Source organism: Cucurbita pepo, chromosome 10 (assembly GCF_057944985.1).
Source record: "Cucurbita pepo subsp. pepo isolate OVF chromosome 10, ASM5794498v1, whole genome shotgun sequence".
In the NCBI taxonomy this organism is placed as follows: domain Eukaryota; kingdom Viridiplantae; phylum Streptophyta; class Magnoliopsida; order Cucurbitales; family Cucurbitaceae; genus Cucurbita; species Cucurbita pepo.
This window is the reverse complement of record NC_141807.1, coordinates 6,267,176-6,281,552: the sequence shown is the minus strand read 5'-3', so window position 1 is coordinate 6,281,552 and position 14,377 is coordinate 6,267,176. Positions and strand designations below refer to the sequence as shown.

The window sequence follows — 14,377 nt, the reverse complement described above, 5'->3', positions numbered from 1 at the left end:
AAAAATATTATTTCAACATAAGCCTTGTTAGCATGCTGTTTTTTGTAGGGTTTCAACCGTTTATTTTCCCTCATTTAAATGCCATAATGGGCGGATTTAACGTATTGAAATTATGGGTTCGGTTGATTGGAAATCTCGAAACAGAGTAGGACAGATCCTCGTACAAATGGTGGAACTGAAGTATGTAGGGTTTATTCTAGGGTTTCTTATACCGTTTTTCTATAGGTCTTTCCCGTGCTCTTCCAAAAGAAACTTCTGGAAATGACTTGTAATGGGCTTATGCGATGAAGAATGATTTGCTCGAGAAAACATTTTGTGGTTATGTGGATGGGGGTCGCTTCAATTTTCCAAGACCACATCCCGACCCAGCCACAAATCCCGAACTTTTTGGCTTCGACCGGCTGCATCCATGGCAATCATCACTAGTTTCTCCCTCATTTAGTGAGCGGTGCCAAATCTTTCTATGGATTGCTTCTTTCGCCTCTTTCGCCAGCATGGAAAAACCTAGCTGAACTAGATCAAGGGTCCTAACCGAGTCCGACTGACCTTCTTTGGCTGGCCCCCGCCCAGAGTTTATTTGTCTCGATCAAAGGCATAAATTGTTTGCTTCTTTCTCCCCTTAGCATGTTTAGCGGCTGCCCTAGAGAGAGGCCTTCTGGTTCTTCATCAACTCCTTATCCGGCAAGACGCGCTAGAGTAGGTACTAGCAAGACAATGTGCAACACTCTAATCTAATGCAGTCAATATCACGAAGAATAAAGAGATACCGTCTATACAGCCAAACCAGCTCGACCGGGATATTTGATTGGACAAAAGAACAACAGATTGAACAGGACAGGACAACCGAGAAGGCAGTGAGAAAAGAAAGCCTTTTTCTTCTTTTTCTATTGGTGCATAAGCGGTTCATCGATGTTGTATAAATCAAATTCGTTTTAACGCTCGTTACACTTTTGAATAACCCTGCGTTATTATTAGTGTATTCCACTATTATAAGATATTGTCCTCTTTGGTCTTTCGAGTTTTCACTCAAGGTTTTTGAAACATGTCTGGTAGGAAGAGATTTTCACACCTTATAAATAATGTTTCGTTCCCCTCTCCAATCCATGTGGGATCTCACAATCCCATCAAAACTAATACACGGGATCCCATCAGAACTTTGCAGTTAAGCATGCTTGGGTGAGAGTAGTATTAGTTGGGATTGTGAGATCTCACATCGGTTGGAGAGAAGAACGAAGCATTTTTTATAAGAGTGTAAAAACATCTCCCTAACAGACCTGTTTTATAGGAAGATCTCGACGTAAAGCTGGTACAACTCCGTAAAACTTGGGTAAGATAGATTCACTCTCACCACCTTTCAGTACTGGCTTCCTTTAAGGGTTTTGCACTCTAAAAAAGAAGTAATTTGATTCTTCAGTTCGTCTAGTGTGTGCCCGAGCGACAGTAAAAGAGAGGCATGATAAGTAGAATTTTCGTAGCCCTTACAAAGAAGACCGATCGATCGATCTAGCCATGCGTTCCTAATACGAATTCGTGCCTGCAGCCCTGCTAATCGACAGTTAGAATCATATCCTTCGAGGGCACCTAGTTCAAAGAGGGTTCCCCCTTACGTCAACTCTAAATTGAGAACTCTAAAATGTCCTCCACACTCTCGCACCAACACCCACAACTGGAGCTCGTAACTAAGCACCTTGCAACAGGGCAACATAGGAGGAGAAAACGAGTCTGATGTCCTCGGATTCAGTTCAGACGGAGGAATCGGTACATCTTTTCTAACATTCAAAAATCGTTCATCTAAATGGTAGGTCTTTTGTTGGATTAAAACTATTCAACTTTGATGAAAGAACCAATTTGAATCGAGTTACATAAAGAAAAAATATGAAAATCCAGAACTTATACTCGGGACAACGACCACTCTACAATGAGCCCACATGGTAAGCATGTTTTCGCTTGTTTCGACCTTCATTGATTGTCTTCCACTTTGATTTCAATATTAAACCTATTATAACTTGAATTAGGTTCAAGCATCGAAAATTTTTAAGAATTTGGAGCACCTTACAAGCTAGAAACGAGCACAGGCAGGACACACCCAACTATGTAAGTATCCATTCCGATTTTTGTGAAGCAATACTTGTACGAGATCACTAGAATGTACTAGCATGCATATATAACCTGTCATAGCTAGTTTGATTATACATGATTAGGGCATTAGACGAGTAGATTAGTTAAGTATTTTATGTACGTTGTGGTGAATTACTAAAATGCCCTTAGTATGATATTTTGAATTGCTTGTTGTATGAGATATTTTTGTTATGCTGATACTGGTTTAGGTTGTTTTCATATGTGCTCCAAGTGATTGATGGATGTATCTTCCTCTTGAGCTTACATGTATATATGTAAATGAGTTCTTTAGTTCATATAATCAATTGTATTACCGAGCACTCCAAGATCTTGAGTTACAATTAAAGATTTAAACCCTAATGCTCTCAGACTAAGTTAGCCCTAAGGAGCTAGTCAAGTGAATATTCGAGATGAGATCTGAGTTTTAAATTGATTAGATTTCTTAAGAATTTAGTTAACCTCCATGATATCGAAGCTTATCATGCCTACTAATAGTGTGAATGGTATCCACCAGCACCAGACTATTTCCTATTCCCTTTAGTACTTCAGTAATACTATTCGAAGACCTAGGTTGGACCTAGTAGGTAATCAGGAACCCGTATTGTCGAACTTGACCAAGGTAAAATAGGTAGGCACGTCAAGGCTACTTGAAAAATTAAAATCGTGTGTAGAAATGGGTCAAGAGCCAAGGTCACATGATTCCATAAACCCTTTCTAAGAGGAGAACGAGGGACATAGGTATTTTTTCTCATGATGAGTGCCTTTATCTTATGTAGACATAGTCTAGACCCCCTGAACCGGGTAACTGTATTGTAGACTCGTTCTAAGAGGGGGTTAAGGACCACAGAGATAAACTTAGTAGTTGGTCAACACATGGGGTCGCTCCCCAGACTTTTCAGCTCTGTAGTGGTTCCTATGGTAGAGTTGTCATTAACCTTTCATAGAGATGTTTAGAGAGAGACATCGTATTTTCCTATGATATAAAGAGATTGCGCCTCAAGCTAAGGTATCGATCATTCACTTTCAAGTCAATATAAGCCGAGAAAAGTCTAACAAAAAAAAAAAAAGTTTCCCCAGGGCTAAGTGATGGTGTTTCAAATGTTACAACTGACCCTATTACATAATCTAAGGCCAAAAAGATTCAACAAGCATTCATTCTTCATCTACAAAATTGGATAGGCTCGGTTCAACCTCCATTTCATGTGTTACAAGTTGACTCGATAGAAGAAGGACCATTTGGTGCTTCGGAGGTGAACATTTGTAAGGTTGAAGTGGAGAGTAACTTACCAGCCATAACTCGTTATAGTGGCCATTTGAAAGATAATGGGAAGAACTTGTTAATCATAGCAACTAATTTCTTTTAGTAGCGGGCATTTGAAGAGTTGAAAGTTTCATTTATGGGAGGACTATAAATACGCACAAATTAACACGTAAAAATCATATTTTTGATAAATGAAATTGAGCTCTCAAGTTGAGATTTTCACTTTCAGACATTTGAGCATCATCTTTGTCACTTCTAAGTTTCATGTAATTCTTGTGGTAGATGGCATCCGAGCCATTCAATCAAGTCTCTATCCGGTTCAATTGTAAGTGACTTAATTTAGAACAAGGTTTAAAATCTTGTTTCTAAATCTTTGATCTTAAGAGGTAATCTAATTCTAGCATTATCTCTTGGTTGATTCAAAATTTGTATAAGGAGGTGTTAATTTCTTTGATTCAAGAATCCTTGCTTCAACAAAAGCTTGAATCACTGAGGATTAAGATTGCATTATCACTAAGTTACGTCGTCTAGTAGATCCACGACACCAAGAAAGGTGAACAACCTCCATACTCTTAGGAGTTTATATAACATACAAGAGAACTGCTCAAAATTTCAAAACCTCCCTAAAAGCTCAGGTACATGTAAAACTTAGACCTATATTTTCTAGAGTCGAGAGAAAAGTCAGTTGAATCTTACTAGGACAAGAATGTGCGAGAGCCAACAAATAGGTTGCTTACTAAGTATTTTTATCCTCATCATATTCTACTTTAGATTTCAAGTGATTATTGATTACTGGTTGAGGGGAGCGTTTGAGAACTACAATCATAGAGGAGTCATCTCATGATCCATACTTCAAAGCCCAAAAAATTTAGTGGTTCTAACCAAGGAGGACGCACATCCCAAAAACGCAGTCTCTCCCTGAAAAATGACTTCTCTAATCGGAGAACACATTAGATATTCACCTAAATTAATAGGTCCTTGAGCAGATCCAACGTTAGCTCTAAGACATTGATCTCTAACTAGAAACGTAAATGCTTGAGCTTGAAAAGCTTCAGGTCCAGTCGGCCCGTAAAACTCACTCGGATAAGCAGTATTATTGAACCAGACAAAACAACTAGCAATAAAACCAAAAACGAATAAAGCACCTAAACTATAAGACAAGTAAGGTTCTCCAGACCATACAAGCGCGCAGCGAGCCCATGCAAAGAGTTTATACCGCCCTATTACGACCATGTTTCAATCTGTGAAATTTACTGAGAACGGTAACTTGTTTACTGACACAACAATTGATATATAAATTTGGAATAAATCTCCGATATTATTTACAACCGAGAGATAGATATATATATATATAGGAATGACAATGAAATGTCGTTCATATTTACATTATTTGTGTTTAACCTCCTCCCAACAATAAAACAAGCTAAGGAAATTCTATAACCAACCCTATAATACAAGGAGACAACTTAGTCTCCATGGATGAAAATAACAATATCATAACCAATTCATCAATAGATCCCTTATAAATGAATTCTCTCTTGATAACTACCAACCAAACCTCATCCATCAAGCCAGCACCTCCCTCGAGTACTTGTTTACTTTCTCGGCATGCCCCGCTGGTACATAGATTACGTCGTGTAGACAGCTGTGGGTTCGACCGTAGACGGCGTAAACGATCACTCCAATTGCTAGCCATATTGACACCCGAGCCCATGTATCGACTCTGAAAGGGTATGAAAGGGATCATCACTTAGGAACGAACGAGCAAAATGAATATGGTTTCGATACCATACAATGTACACTATAGATATCGATACACATGAGCTTAAAGATGAAACGTTCGTTACCCGAGATTGATGAGCAAGTATATGTTGATGAGGATACACACAATTGGCAGCAGAGGAACAAATGGACAGGTGAAACCTAACAAAAGAAAATGCAATAGATCAGTATCTTCGTACATGTAATAGCTCAAGACCACCGTCAACAGAGTCCGTTTTGGGTTTTTCCCTCAAAATTTTTAAAAGGCATCTGTTAGGGAGAGGTTTCCACACCCTTATAAAGAATGTTTCATTCGCTACTCCAACCGAGGTGGGATCTCAAAATCCACCCCTCTTCGGGCCCAGCGTCCCGCTGATACTCGTTCTCCTCTCCAATCGATGTGGGATCTCACAATCCACCCCCATTCAGGGCCCAGCGTCCTCGCTGACACTCGTCCCACTCTCCAATCGATGTGAGATCTCACAATCCACCCCCATTCATGGCCCAGCGTCCTCGCTGACACTCGTTCCCCTCTCCAATCGATGTGGTATCTCACAATCCACCCCCATTCAGGGCCCAACGTCCTCGCTGACACTCGTTCCCCTCTCCAATCGATGTGAGATCTCACAATCCACCCCCATTCAGGGCCCAGCGTCCTCGCTGACACTCGTTCCCCTCTCCAATCGATGTGGGATCTCACAATCCACCCCAATTCAGGGCCCAACGTCCTCGCTGACACTCGTTCCCCTTTCCAATCGATGTGGGATCTCACAATCCACCCCCATTCAGCTGACACTCGTTCCCTCTCCAATCGATGTGGGATCTCACAATCCACCCCCATTCAGGGCCCAGCGTCCTCGCTGACACTCGTTCCCCTCTCCAATCGATGTGGGATCTCACAATCCACCACCATTCAGGGCCCAACGTCCTCGCTGACACTCGTTCCCCTCTCCAATCGATGTGGGATCTCACAATCCACCCCCATTCAGGGCCCAGCGTCCTCGCTGACACTCGTCCCCCTCTCCAATCGATGTGGGATCTCACAATCCACCCCCATTTAGGGCCCAGTGTCCTCGCTGACACTCGTTCCCCTCTCCAATTGATGTGGGATCTCACAATCCACCCCCATTCAGGGCCCAGCGTCCTCGCTGACACTCGTTCCCCTCTCCAATTGATGTGGGATCTCACAATCCACCCCCATTCAAGGCCCAGCGTCCTCGCTGACACTCGTTCTCCTCTCCAATTGATGTGGGATCTCACAATCCACCCCATTCAAGGCCCAGCGTCCTCGCTGACACTCGTTCTCCTCTCCAATCGATGTGAGATCTCACACTTTCATTAGAATCAAAGGTACTCGAATCCAAGCACTAGTTAACCATGATAGCAAACACGAGTTCTGTTAGCAATTCTATCGAGGATAGGTGATCCAAAGAGGATTTTTTTCGAGCTAGTTAGTTACCGAACTCGAATATTAAGTTAATACTATGCGTATGAACCCGAGCAGTATTCAGCTAAGAAAAAGTAAAATGCTAAAGGAGTAATGTCTCACCTCCTGCGTGCCCAAAGTTGTGCCTTGCATCATCTTGGTCTATGCACGAAAGCACAACCAAAGCAGATAAAAGAAGCATAACGCCTGTTCCACAAACTGAATACCGCACATAGCTGATGGAACAAACACATTGGGCAAAATATAATTACAAGACAAGCAAGAAAAACTAAAACATACATAATTCTACTAGTTAGTCCACTGAGGATAAAAAAAACACGACAGGAACATGAATCTTAACCGCCTCGTTTTTTAGGGTATCAAAATCTTTGAGTAGGTATAACAGCTCAAGCTTACCGCTTGCAGATATTGTCTTCTTTGGACTTCTTATTTCGAGCGTCCCCTCAAGGTTTTTAAACGAGTCTGCTAGAGAGAGGTTTCCACACCCTTATAAAAAATGTTTCGTTTTCCTCCCAACCAATGTGGAATCTCACAGTAGGGATGTGAGATCTCACAGGCTTTCCCCTTTCAGACTTTTCCTCATGGTTTTTAAAACATGTCTGCTAAAGAGAGGTTTTCACACCCTTCAAAAAATGTTTCATTCTCCTCTACAACCGATGTGGGATCTCACAGTAGGGATGTGAATCTCACAGACTTTCCCCTTTTTGGACTTTTCCTCAAGGTTTCTAGAACGCGTCTGCTAAAGAGAGGTTTCACACCCTTATAAAGAATGTTTTGTTCTCATCCCCAACCGATGAGGGATCTCACAGTAGGGATGTGGGATCTCACAGGCTTTCCCTTTCAGACTTTTCCTCAAGGTTTTTAGAACGCGTCTGCTAAAGAGGGGTTTCACACCCTTATAAAAAATGTTTCGTTTTTCTCCCCAACCGATGTGGGATCTCACAGTAGGGATATGGAATCTCACAGGTTTTTCCTTTAGGACTTTTCTTCAAGGTTTTTAGCTAAAAAGAGGTTTCACACCCTTATAAAGAATGTTCGTTCTCCTCCCAACCGATATGGGATCTCACAATAGGCAACCAGTAATGAATATCTGGTTTGTTGGGTCGAGAGATTAATGGTCTAGTTTTACTCCCTTCATGAATTTGAATCTCTATGAACAACCCTAATAGATTTGTCAACGGAACATTTTAGGAATCACGAACCTCCACAATGGTATGATATTATCTACCTTAAGCACACGATCTCGTGACATTACTTTTAGTTTCCCTAAAAGGCCTCATACCAACAGAGATAGAACAAACAGGAATCTACGTCACAAATAGAAGCCAAGCCAGTAATAACAACCAACCTTGGAAGGCTCAAATTTGAAGCCGCATACGTTAGGATTAGTGCCCCAACGCATGTTGACAAGATGGACCATCCGGCAATTTTCCGTCGTCTCTTCTCATTTAGAATGCCTGCAACGATCAAACAAATGAGCAAATAAGAACACATGGTTACAATGCTGGCAGTAACGAAGAAGCTCATTATGAAGAACAAGCATGAAACTTACAGCCATATCGAGTCAGATAGCTGCCAATTGTGGGGATGTCAATTGATGAATCCACTTTATCAAGCAAGGGTTTAGCACTGTCCTTTGGAGAATTGATCTCCGAACTTTTCTCATGAATATCATCAGCACTCATTTGACATGTTAGGGACAGTGGATCAAATGGCTCTTGAAGAGATAATGGCAATGGCACCTCATTGGGTGGAATGTATCTGAGAATCAACACTGATACAGCCACTGTGGTAAATGCAAGAAGGGTACCAACACTGACCTGCACACAGTTCAAAACATTGTTGAACCAGTTTTCCCATATAAATATAATCAATAACTCGAGTAGTTTTGTTCTTCCACGTTCCGGAGTCGACAGAAATAGGAAGACAACTAGGCTCTATGAAATGGAAACAGCATTAATGTGAGATTCCATGTCGGTTGGGAAGGAGAATGAAGCATTCTTTATAAGGGTGTGGAAATCTCTCACTAGTAGACGTGTTTTAAAAACCTTGAGGGGCAGCCCGAAAGGGAAAATCCGAAGAGGACAATATTTGCTAGTGGTGGGCTTGGGCTGTTCAAATTGTATCAGAGCGAGACACTGGGCGATGTGTCAGCGAGGAGTCTGAGCCCCGAAGGAGGGAGAACACGAGGCGGTGTACTAGTAAGGACACTGGGCCCTAAAGGGGGTGGATTGGGGGTTCCCACATCGATTAGAGACAGGAACATGTGCCAGCGAGGATGCTGGACCTCGAAAAAGGGTGGATTGTGAGATCTCACATCGGTTGGAGAGGAGAATGAAGCATATTTTATAAAGGTGTGGAAACCTTTCCCTAGCAGACGTGTTTTAAAAATCTTGAGGGGAAGCCCGAAAGGGAAAGTCCGAAGAGAACAATATTTGCTAGAGTGAGTTTGGGCCGTTACAAATGGTATCAGAGCCAGACACCAAGCGATGTGTCAGCGGGGAGGCTAAGCCCCGAAGGGGGGTGGACACAAGGCGGTGTGCTAGCAAGGACACTGACCTCAAAGGGGGATGGATTGGGGGATTCCACATCGATTGGAGAAGGGAACAAGTGTTAGCAAAAATGCTAGACCCCGAAGGGGGGTGGATTGTGAGATCCCACATAGGTTGGGGAAGAGAACGAAGCATTTTTATAAGGGTGTGAAAACCTCTTTCTAGCAAACGTGTTTTAAAAACCTTCAGAGAAAGCTTAAAGAGGACAATATCTAGCTAGCGGTGAGCTTGGGTCGTTACAATTAATGAGATTTCAAGATCGTGAAAATGTACGTAGCTCAGGAGCGTACACAACAACAAGATGCAACCATAACATACAAAAACAAGATAAGAGTCGCCTTACCATCCCAGCTAATTCTGAAACATCCATGAAAAAGGCCAAGATTGCAGCACCAACACCACTTGCTATGGTGCTCTTAACAGGAACTTGAGTATTTTTACTAACATCCGAGAAAAAAGAGGGCAGCAACCCATCTCTTGCCATTGCCATCAAGATTCGTGGCTTGAAAATGAAGAACATGGATCAAAGTCAGTGCTTTTTGGTGGCAGAACAAAGCTTAAAAATGAGAGATAGCTCAAAGAGTTCATATCAATACCTGAGGGAGAATAGAACCCAGCAATGTTGAGCACAGCGCAGTAACAGCTCCTGCACTCACCACATAACTGGTGCAGAAAGATGATATCTTCAGCTGAGATAATCAAAATTTAAAGCATACAAGTGCTACACACTTACGCTGCCCATTGCATCCCATTCTGAGCAAAGGCAGAGGAGATGGGGGTGTCAGGATCCATCTCATAATAAGGCACCAGACCAACAATGACAATCGAGACCAACATATATAGTGCACAGCAAAGAGATAATGAAGAGGCTATCCCCACTGGCAAGTCTCGTTGAGGATTTTTCACCTGTTCAAACTTCTCATAGTAAGTCAATGTTGACAAAGAGTCATGTATTCTCAAATTAAATTAGTTTCATGTACTAGTGGATATTGTCCGCTTTGACCTCAGCCTCACGGTTCTAAAACGTTTCTACTAGAGAGAGGTTTCCACACCCTTATAAGGAATGCTTTGTTCCCTTCTCCAATCGATGTGGGATCTCACAAAGTCCATCCCCCTTGGGGGGACCCAACGTCCTTACTGTCACACCACCTAGTACCTGGCTCTGATATCATTTGTAACAGTTCAAGGCCACCACTAGTAGATATTGTCCTCTTTGGCCCATTACATATCGCAGTTAACCTCACGGTTTAAAAACGAGTATATTAGGGAGAGGTTTTCACACCCTTATAAGGAATGCTTTGTTTGGATCTGGGATCTCACAAAATCTTTGTCCATATTCCATTCCAATATGTTCTTGGTTTAGATTAACAAGTTGAGTTTCTTTTTTGTATGAATTAACGAGATAAATTAAGAGGGAAACAAGAACAGTAATATAACAGCCCAAGCCCACCACTAACAGATATTGTCTTCTTTAGACTTTCTCTTCTAAGTTTTCCCTCAAGGTTTTAAAACGTGTCTGCTAGGGAGAAGTTTTCACACCCTTGTAAAGAATGCTTCGTCCTCCTCCTCAATCAATGTGGGACCTCACAATCCACCCCCCTTTGGGACCCAGCGTCCTCGCAGGCACTCGTTCTCTTCTCCAGTCAATGTGGGGGCCCCCAATCCACCCCCTTCAGGACCCAGTGTCCTTAATGGCACACCGCCTCGTGTTCACCCCTCTTTGGGACTTAGCCTCCTCGCTGGCACATCGCCTAGTGTCAGCTCTGATACCATTTGTAATAGTCCAAGCCCACCGCTAACAAGTATTGTCCTCTTTAGACTTTCCCTTCCAGGCTTCCCCTCAAGATTTTAAAACGTGTATGCTAGAGACACTACCTTTCAGAAGTTTATGAGATAACAGATTTTACCTCTTCAGCAGTACTCGCCACGGCATCGAAACCAATATAAGCGAAGAAGACGGTAGCAGACCCAGCAAGCATCCCATCTACTCCATAGGGGAAATACCTGTTATATTGCAGAGTTGACATTTACAAATGTTCATCATAGATAGCACAATTAACTCATAGTGTAACAAAACACAGTGAAATGGATGAAGTACCCTGTAGGAAGTCTATAGCCAACCCATCCTGTCTTGAAACCGAGATAAGAGCCAGCTACAATGACAAACATCATTGCACATATATTTGCTGCTGTAACAATGGCTTGTGCTGCAATACTCTGCAAGAAAATTATAAGGACTATTATAATTAGATCGGCTCTTCACAGACAAACTTGGGATCGATCCCAGGTAATATCGGTTCTTCTTTTCTACCCGATAGGAAGGGTCGTTGCACAAAATTACTAGCATACCTCCTTGATCCCCTTGCATAAAAGTGCAGTGACAATCAAAACTAAAATTGCTGCACATGGATCAACAACAATATCAAGTCCAGGTAGAGTTTGTCGAGCTAGAAACGAAGGCAACCGATCGTTGCCACCGAACATTAAGGCCTGAAAACATGAAAATATATCAGAAGAGCTACTTTGGCTTCAGAGATCAGAAGTTTTCTGTAAATCATTGCAATAATTGTGTTAAAAGTTGAAAGAGATTCACAGTACCAAATTGGGAGATATTCCACGTGCAACAGCTGAGCCACCAAGTGTATATTCCAGAATCAAAGCCCAACCAACCAACCAAGCAACACTGAATACAAGCAGTTCGTGAATTATGATGTGAAGATGAAGAACATAACTATAGCTAAAAACTAAAAGAAATCCCGTAACCGCCCAAGCCCACCGCTAGCAGATATTGTCCTCTTTGGACTTTTCCTTTCGAGCTCCCCCTCAAGATTTTTAAAACGCGTCTGTTAGGGAAAGGTTTCCACACTCTTATAAAGGGTGTTTCGTTCTCCTCCTCAACCGATGTGAGATCCCACAATCCACCCCCTTCAAGGTCCACGTCCTCACTAGCATCGTTCCTTTCTCCAATCGATGTGGGACCCTTACCAAATCTACCCCCTTCGACGCCCAGCGTCCTTACTAGCAACCGCCTCATGTCTACCCCTTCAGGGAACAACCTCCTAGCTAGCACATCGCCCGATGTCTGGCTCTTATATCATTTGTAACGGCCCAAGCCCACCCCTTTCGACTTCCCCTCAAGGTTTTTAAGATGCAGCTAGGAGAGGTTTTCACACCCTTATAAAGGGTGATTCGTTCTCCTCCCCAACCGAGGTGGGATCTCACAAATCCTAAACTACATCAACAAGTACACATCAAAGTAAAGCCACATAAAATTACCCTTCTCCAACACATATGTATGCATAGTGATAAGCACTTCCAGCAGATGGGCAACGACTTGAAAGCTCCGCATAGCAAAATGCAGAAAGCGCTGCAGCTATTCCAGCAATAAGGAAGGAGATAGCAAGGGCTGGTCCTGAATGCTCTCTAGCAACAGTTCCAACAAGAATATACACTCCAGCCCCAATAGTAGCACCAACTCCTACACAAATTCAAATATCAATCAGAAACTATCTTGATCTTCAACATAAGAGAAACCAACATGAAAAACTCAGAGACCCAATAAAAACTTCTACGAATCAAAGGACATGGGTTCTTCTAAAACAAGAACAAAATGAAAAACATCAACAAATTAGAGCATGGGTACCTATTGAAATAAGATGAGAAATCGATAGCTCTCTGGCTAACTGATGTTGCCTTGATGATGATGATGAAGAAGATGTTGATGAGTGAGCAGAATCAACCTGTTTCCTCCTTATCAACGCTTTGAAACCAATCCTTAAACTCTGTCCATCCCTTCCACTACCCTCTCTAGAATCAACCAAGAAACCCATCAAGAAAATCCCCTGTTTTCTCTCGATTTTCCCTCTTTTTTGTTGTTCTTGTTCTTCGTCTTGTTCTTCAACAGAAGGTTAGGATTACAATAATGATCCACAAACTGAGGAAGATAGAGCCAACAAATCAATATATAGATATATATATATATATATATATATATATTGAAAACTAAGCTAAATCCAAATCTACCCGCATTCCGAAACAGGGAAAATGAAACCCAACAAGAATTTATCAATCGAATTGATTCTTCTTGGATTAAAATGGTGAGCGGGCAGATTCCAAAAGAGAGGATAAAAGAAAAACGCTCCTCTCTTCCGTTCTTTGTTGCTCTTCTCCTTGTGTGGCTGCAGCTCGAAGGAAACGAATTCAATTGCTCTGTTTTTGAGTCATATAAAAGAAACAAAAAAATGAACGAATTGTAAAGGAATCCACTAGAGAATGTTGCGTGTGGAGGACCCCATTCCGATGCAGCCGACCCATTGGCAAATATGCTGCCCTCTGCCCGCTGCCCGCGGGGTAGTCGGGGCAGAAATTGTGAAAAATTGTTTACCAGAGAATCCGACCAGCTGCTCCCCAAGAATGGCGGGTCGGCTTCCCCCTCCGTTCTAATATCCCAACCATTCATCTCTTAAATCAATATTCATATATTTTTAAAATAACATTATTAAAAAAAAAAATTTAAAAATTAAAATTAAAATTCGAAGGTATTATTGGAAATTTTAAAAATTTAAATGTATTTTTAGATAATGTAAAATGGTTTAAAATATTTTTTAATTATTATTTTAGCTTATTTATTTATTTATTTAGTTTTAGTTTAATAATTAATTAATAAATTTAATTATTTTAATTATTGTAAAAATAAGATGAACTCGAATTAAATATTTGAAATAGCATTTATTTTTATATAAAAAAAAAGTCTCGATGCTAAAAGATGTCGCTTTCAATCTTAGCACCTAGCATCTAGCCTTCGTTAATAACGATTGTCCCACTTAAATTTATTATATTTCTTTAAAGTATTTTATACGAAAAATATATTTTTTTTTAATTTTAATAAATCGCTTTCCCGTTCTAAAGTTTTGTATAGAGTAGAAACCAAACCTCTGATAAAAATGTTAGCGTCGGTGAAAATAGCGGTCACTTTTATTATTTATTATATCGCGTAGTTTTTTATTTTTATTTTTATTTTTATTTTTATTTTGGAAAATTAATGTATTTCCAAAGATCTTCTCAAATATATTCCTACCAAATGAAATCTTTAAAAAATAAAAAATAAATAATTAACCAGAGGTGGGACCCAGGCAACAGTCTTCCATCTGATTGGTGTAAGAGAATGGACGGCTGTGATTGAAAGGATCGGATCGGATCAAGATCAAGTGGCTACCTCAAGTTGAAAAAATAATTGAA

At 41.1% G+C, this 14,377-nt stretch overlaps 1 protein-coding gene across 2 annotated transcripts; it reads right to left on the bottom strand.

Moving 5' to 3' along the window:
- Positions 1-4,673: 4,673 nt before the first annotated feature.
- On the bottom strand, positions 4,674-13,398 carry LOC111803327 (cationic amino acid transporter 2, vacuolar). Of its 2 annotated transcripts, XM_023687676.2 has the most exons (15): positions 13,163-13,398; positions 12,783-13,073; positions 12,416-12,617; positions 11,738-11,822; positions 11,489-11,629; positions 11,238-11,356; positions 11,047-11,143; positions 9,873-10,045; positions 9,736-9,802; positions 9,483-9,641; positions 8,140-8,407; positions 7,936-8,044; positions 6,690-6,802; positions 5,227-5,302; positions 4,674-5,102 (listed from the first exon to the last, which is right to left on the bottom strand). In XM_023687676.2, the coding sequence occupies exons 2-15, from the start codon at positions 12,967-12,969 to the stop codon at positions 4,946-4,948; spliced, it is 1,953 nt and encodes a 650-aa protein (XP_023543444.2). In that variant the 5' UTR covers positions 12,970-13,073; positions 13,163-13,398; the 3' UTR covers positions 4,674-4,945. The 2 variants fall into 2 exon arrangements, with proteins under 2 accessions (XP_023543444.2, XP_023543443.2); XM_023687675.2 differs by having other exon boundaries at positions 12,783-13,398.
- Between the last annotated feature and the right edge of the window lie 979 nt (positions 13,399-14,377).